The sequence below is a fragment of the Micropterus dolomieu genome, linkage group LG18, assembly GCF_021292245.1.
Source record: "Micropterus dolomieu isolate WLL.071019.BEF.003 ecotype Adirondacks linkage group LG18, ASM2129224v1, whole genome shotgun sequence".
In the NCBI taxonomy this organism is placed as follows: domain Eukaryota; kingdom Metazoa; phylum Chordata; class Actinopteri; order Centrarchiformes; family Centrarchidae; genus Micropterus; species Micropterus dolomieu.
The window spans coordinates 22,927,923-22,934,587 of NC_060167.1; the positions used below are offsets into that span (position 1 = coordinate 22,927,923).

The following is a 6,665-nucleotide window of genomic DNA, read 5'->3' on the forward strand; positions in this document are numbered from 1 at the left end:
GGGCAAAGTGAGAGAGCTGTTAATAAGATTGTGTAGGCTGCCTACTCACACTCCAGAAGAGAGATCTTTCTGGGAGCTGGTCTGAGAGCCTGGCACCAATGCCTGAGGGTCAATGATCAACTCTGAGGCTGAAGCCTTGTTTGAATCCAGAGCATACAACGTCTCAGAGAGAGCCTTGATCTCAGCATCAGTGATCACAGTACCTCCACCTCCCTCACCTGCAGAACCTCACAAACACAAATAATGGAATTACCAGTAGTGACACGTTATTAGGTACATTTACTCAAGTACTTAACTTAAGTACAAATCTGAGGTACTTGTATTTTACTTGATTACTTCCATTTTGTGCTACTTTATACTCCCACTAAATTTAGTAGAAAATACTATACTTTTCACTCTACTACATTTATCTTTACAGTTTTAAGTCTCTTTTCAGATTGAGATTTTACACATGTTATGAAGAGACTGTGTAATCTATATATAAATACAATGTGAAATACCCTACTATTAGATTAAATCTTATATATATATCATAAAGCATCACTTTAGTAAAATAGTTCCACCTCAACCAGTTACAACCTTAAAATGCTGTTTGCATAAGTAATAATAATATAATAACAATAATAATATAATAATACACTGTGAAAGGGACCATTTGCTATGGTGAGTTTTTACTTTTCATGTAGGCTACATTTTGTATATAATACTTCTGTGTTTTTACATAATTAAAATTATGAAAGCAAGACTTTCATTTAACGTAGTACATTTTTATTTGCAGTACTGATACTTTAACTTACTTCTGCCACCACTGTGTATTACAGTAGAAGGGGGGAGCAGGCTTAATTGAGGGAAGAGTAAACTGAACCTTTTTACTCTCAATGTGTTGTGTAGCACAATAGTGACACCCACTGGTCATCTACTGAAAGAAGATTTGACCAAGAGAGGCTGGCCAGACGACCCAACAGTGGTGTAAGAAGAATTCAGACCCGTTAACTACTTAGCCTAGATAGAAGTACCGATACCAGAATGTAAAAATACTCCATTATAAGTAAAAGTCCTACATTTAAAATCGCCCTTAAGTAAACGTAAAAGTAGCATTTTACTGTTGTAGCTGGTCGAGATGGAGCTAATTTGAACTAGGCTATTTCATGTAATTTAGGCCCCTAGGACACAACTGAGGGGTTGTTGGATGAATAATGTGGCACAAAACAATTAACAAAACAACGATCTAGTACAGAACTTTGTTATATTTATTTGGACTCTTTGACAGATGCAGAGCCGCAAACAGTTATTTAGATGAAACCATAATAATCTATTTTTTTGCGGAACTGGTAAAAACTCATCTGAGTGAGAAATGGAGCTTTTCAGTGCACCACGGGGCTCATTGTTTGACTGCTGACTGTTTAGATTCAGTGTCCTCCATGTGAAAGTGACCAGGTGTCATGTGCAACACAAAAGGTAGAAACTAACGATCAGTGGCGATATATCCTGTGACACGCGAGACGGGGTCATGCTATACGGTGACGCGCGTGATTGGAGAAGTTTCTTACTGTCACAGACGGCTGCGTAGTCGCTGCAGCAGTTGTTGTGCTGGGCGCACTTGGAATTGCAGTGGCACTGGTTCTGAGAGTTGTATTTCTCACCACATCTGCCTTTACACGATGTGGCTGCAGCTAGAAGGAGAGGAAACACGTTTGCGACAAGAGGCAAGGAAACATTTTCTACAGACGTCTTCAATGAGTTCATAAAACAACAGCCTGCTTTTGTGTCTCACCTTTACATACTTCAATGAAGTCTGAGCAACAGTCGCTGAAGCGCTCACAGGAGGAGTTACACTGACAGGAGAACGTGTTATCTGTTCCGTAACCACACCGACCCCGACATGAGTCCAGTGTGTCTGTGAATCAACAGGACAGATTGGCCGCAGTATGCCTAGTCTACATTAAATCCTATTTGTAACTGGTTATTCTGTAATAATATGGTGATATAGATCGTAAGGAAATGTCTTACTGCTGTATCCCTGGTAGAACAGGGTCATCCAAAGTGCAAGGACAGCAATGACTTTCATCTTGGCCCACCTGCAACCTGAAAATAAGGTGAACTGCTAACTTGGTCTCCCTTTTATAGCAAGTTTCACCCGACCAATCCAAACGTACTGCCATTTACTTCATCGTGATCCTGTCTTGTTGGATTAATGATTTGTGAGTTGTAGAACAGATCCTCAATAAAAAAAGTGGTTCTGTTGACTTCAATAATGTCAACAGAAACCTGATCTCACAGAATTGTGAAATGACCACTGCCTCTTAAACCCGAATTAGCCTACGTGATGTTGGCAATGTAAATATTCGTGCTAACAGTGTAGGAGTAGATCAAATTATGCACAGACAAAAAAGACAAACTACTCTTATATCATGTGAATGTGACTGACATAATGTTTCAACCACAGATTATCTTCCTCAGTTAAATGTGAAGAGGTGAACACACCTGTAGCCTATTCAAGAGGCAAAAAATTATGAAACATCACAGAATTATTTCCTAATTTTTGATTTGTTTGCCAAATCATATTTTATTATTGGGGACAACAAGAAAGAATTAATATTTTTAAACAATCTTTACTTATTGGAGTACTAACAGACTATAATGTTAATGCAATATTTTGTAATCACACTTGATGGAGGCAAACAGGGAATACTGTCCTGTTGTAAATGTGGTTGGTTATCTAAGCAGGAAATGATGACTTGTCATTTCATCACAAATACATATATGTTCACTGCTTTACCTTTGCCTATAAAGGACATTTGAAATAATTCTAGTCACATCCACATCAAATAAAAGACTTTGGGGAAATGACCTTTTTTTTCTCACTAAGTTACTCACTAGACTACTCAAGTATTTTTTTTAGTAAATACTTTTGTACTCTTACTCAAGTAGTTATTTTGATGACCACTTTTACTTCTACATGAGTAGGTTACTTGTTTTTGCAAAGTAACAGTACTTTTACTTGAGTACAGTTTTGGGCTACTCAACCAACCTCTGTTGGCACCACTGAAACAACGGCAATAAAAAACCTAATCAGGTTGGTCAAAAGGTGATAGAGTAACTTTTACTCTATCAGTTCTATGTGAAACTGCACACCTGCTTAGCACAAGTATGAATAAGACCATATATTGGTGTGAACTGTGATAATGGCTGCCATGTTAAATTTTATAGCTTTTTTGTGACAATTTATTGATATATTTTCTTTTGAATTAAACTGTGAAGCTGAATGTGTATTTTAGCCTGCTGCATTTTAAGGCTGTAGGCCTATTGCCCAATAAAACCTTAAATTTATAAACTATATTTACACAGGATGTCCCAGTGTGACCACATGCTGTATTTCACAAGGTTAAGATAACTCAGAATAGTTCCACTGCCTCAGTGTCCCTGCTCATGTTCACGTGCTCCCACTGCAAATACCAAAGACCCATGTACATCCTTTAAGTTATGCATATTAGCCTACACAGTAAATCGTATTTGGGTGGAAAGTAACTAAGTAAGTACATTCACTTAAGTGCTGCATTTACGTATAATTTTGAGGTAGCCCACTTGTAGGGTAGAGTGTCTCCATTTAATGCTACTTTATACTTCTAATTCATTATATTTAAGAGCTATAGTTGGTACTTATTTTAAGATTAATTAGTTTAAATTACGATTTAACATAGGCCTACAAAACATAGTTTATAAAATATGGTTCATTGTCAGAGATTAAACTAACCAAAATAGCCTATATAAAGTATTTAAAATTAGCTCCACCAACTACAATATTATAGTGCTGTTTACATATTAATACGTCTGTAGTAATGGTCCAATGCAAAACACTAACCGTAGCCACACTGCATAATAAGTACTTTTACTTTTGATACTCTTTCAGATGCTTTCAAACAGAAAATGTAAAAAAAAAAAAAAAAAAGAACTTGACTTTTGATTTTTTAAGCAGGAAGAGACTTCAGTTTAACAGTAGAACAAGAACGGTTGCATTGCATTTTCTCCTGGGAATTGCTGCCTTTCTGTCTGTGCAGTTTAAATCACTATTGTCCCCCTAAAATAATTCCACTAGTGAATTAGAAAAGGTGGATAAAGTGGGAAATACTGACTTTTTTAGGTGATAATCACGCAAACTACCGATCACATGTTGCTCCAATCATTACTCCCGTACTGTAGAGGGCGCTGAGCAGTCATAAGTAACTTTACATAGACTCTTTTGGCCCTACACGGCTTCCTTACACAGCGTGGATTTCAATGACACTGAGCTTTCACAAGACATTTCACTTCTACAGGCTGAAAAGATGTCGTTATCCTTTTTGTTCAGAACTGTTATAGGAGACGTCGCAAAGGTGAGCAGGTTTCAACCTTACGCTTAGTCATGTTTTGAACATTGTACCTGTAGCTTGAGCTGTCACGAGCAGGTTTGTTAGTTAGTTTTCTCTCTGTTTCACCAGCCAACGTTACTGGGCCGGTTTCAATAAGTTATCTTGCTAATTCATTCTTATTTCGTATATGTTGATGTTTAGATATCTTTGGGGCGGGTTATTTCTGCTGATTATTATACTTCCTAATGGCATTTGTGGTGACACAGTATGCCCAGGTCACTGGGCCTTTTGAACTTGTACTGTACGCTGTATGGTAACTCTCACCTTTTCCCATCTTTCATCCTCAGGTCAGCAATTGCCATCATGTACAATCGTTACACACAGGTTGTCAGCTTTTGGTGGCTGAGAAAGCCCTCCTGATGAAACTGCGGAAAAACACTGGCTACACTTTCATGAACTGCAAGAAAGCACTGGAGAAGTTCGATAATGACATAACACAGGTAAACCCTCTCTCCAAGTCGGCATCTGCACTCACAATTCAAGGTGTGGTACGCACAACAATGTATGTATAGCTTTGGTAACAACTGGCTGTGTGTCTGTGTTGTTGAAAACTTTCAGGCAGAGACATGGCTGCATGAGCAGGCCCAGAAGGAGGGCTGGAGCAAAGCAAACAAGCTGGAGGGTCGCAAAGCCAAAGAGGGTCTGATTGGCCTGTTTATAGGAGATAAAGCTGCAGTTATGGTGGAGGTATGGCCAGCTGTACAATGATTAATAACCAGCATCATTATTTCAGTGGATCACTTTCCAGTTTGTCGGAACATGATGGTACTCGGCAATATCTGTCTTTCTTCTTGTCTATTTGATGCAGGTGAACTGTGAGACAGACTTTGTTGCCCGCAACGAGAAGTTCCAGCAGCTGGTTAAGGATGTGGCATTTGCCACCTTTGCTCACCACCAGAATAAAACCCAAAGCAAGGCAGGATATGTGAAGGTAAAGCCACATACGGAGGGCAAAACAGTAGGAAAAGCACTGGTTTAAATAATAAAATGAATGATGGCTGAAGTTTCAGGGTACTGATATAGTGCATGCTGGCTCACTGTAACACTGTCGTGGCTTACAATATAACGGAGTCATTGTTAATGACAGTAAAGTCACACCTGTGCTCTTCCTATTACGACCAGTCACATGTCTGCTGTGATAAAGGCCTGTGGATCAGTTACACAGTTGCAGGCATAATGTCCGCACTCTGCTATGTGAAATTTCTTTGGGTAGTCTGGGAGTAATGATCAGTGGTTCCCAAATCTTGTCTGTCATGGATAACAGCATGATGCATTTTACAAAACTTGAGAAATGAGGACTCAAACAACCTTTCCAAGACTTTTATTATCTAAAATGTCTGAAACACAGCGTAAGACCTCCTGGAGGTTGATGTTAAAAGCAAGATACATACAACACTGTTAACTCAGGATGTCAGAATGCATCAGCCCTGTTTCCTTTGTTTCCTTTTCCACTTTGATTTTGTTACTACATTTGTTTTCAGAGTGTCCTGGCAGGAGATGAGTTAAGCAAACTCAGTGTGGGTGAAGGAGCTTCACTTGCTGACCGGGTGGCTCTCACAATAGGTCAGTAAGAAAATTAGTTTCTTAAGTGACACTGTTCACTGTTGCTCTGAAACAATGATGTTTTGAAACACATGATTATAACTGACAACTAATGAAAACCCCAAATTCAGTATCTCCGAAAATTAGAATATTACTTAAGACCAATACAAAAAAAGGATTTTTAGAAATGTTGGCCAACTGAAAAGTATGAACATGAAAAGTATAAGCATGTACAGCACTCAATACTTAGTTGGGGCTCCTTTTGCCTGAATTACTGCAGCAATGCGGTGTGGCATGGAGTCGATCAGTCTGTAGCACTGCTCAGGTGTTATGAGAGCCCAGGTTGCTCTGATAGTTGGGTAGTGGCGTGTCGCATCTTCCTCTTCACAATACCCCACAGATTTTCTATAGGGTTAAGGTCAGGCCAGTTTGCTGGCCAATTAAGAACAGGGATACCATGGTCCTTAAACCAGGTACTGGTAGCTTTGGTACTGTGTGCAGGTGCCAAGTCCTGTTGGAAAATGAAATCTGCATCTCCATAAAGTTGGTCAGCAGCAGCAAGCATGAAGTGCTCTAAAACTTCCTGGTAGACGGCTGCGTTGACCTTGGACCTCAGAAAACACAGTGGACCCACACCAGCAGATGACATGGCACCCCAAACCATCACTGACTGTGGAAACTTTACACTGGACTTCAAGCAACGTGGATTCTGTG

At 39.3% G+C, this 6,665-nt stretch overlaps 2 protein-coding genes across 2 annotated transcripts in view; one reads left to right on the forward strand and one right to left on the reverse strand.

The window, feature by feature from the left end:
- The window catches only part of endou (endonuclease, polyU-specific), a 3,888-nt gene extending 1,762 nt beyond the window's left edge, over positions 1-2,126 (reverse strand). The window contains exons 1-4 of the mRNA XM_046029219.1: positions 2,011-2,126; positions 1,775-1,897; positions 1,551-1,673; positions 50-227 (exon numbers count right to left, since the gene is read on the reverse strand). Coding sequence (XP_045885175.1) covers positions 50-227; positions 1,551-1,673; positions 1,775-1,897; positions 2,011-2,068 — 482 coding nt within the window. The 5' untranslated portion in view covers positions 2,069-2,126. The remainder of the gene's footprint in view (positions 1-49; positions 228-1,550; positions 1,674-1,774; positions 1,898-2,010) is intronic.
- Positions 2,127-4,231: 2,105 nt separating this feature from the next.
- The window catches only part of tsfm (Ts translation elongation factor, mitochondrial), a 2,953-nt gene continuing 519 nt past the window's right edge, over positions 4,232-6,665 (forward strand). Inside the window, exons 1-5 of the mRNA XM_046075301.1 lie at positions 4,232-4,373; positions 4,697-4,849; positions 4,968-5,096; positions 5,218-5,340; positions 5,891-5,972. Coding sequence (XP_045931257.1) covers positions 4,326-4,373; positions 4,697-4,849; positions 4,968-5,096; positions 5,218-5,340; positions 5,891-5,972 — 535 coding nt within the window. The 5' untranslated portion in view covers positions 4,232-4,325. The remainder of the gene's footprint in view (positions 4,374-4,696; positions 4,850-4,967; positions 5,097-5,217; positions 5,341-5,890; positions 5,973-6,665) is intronic.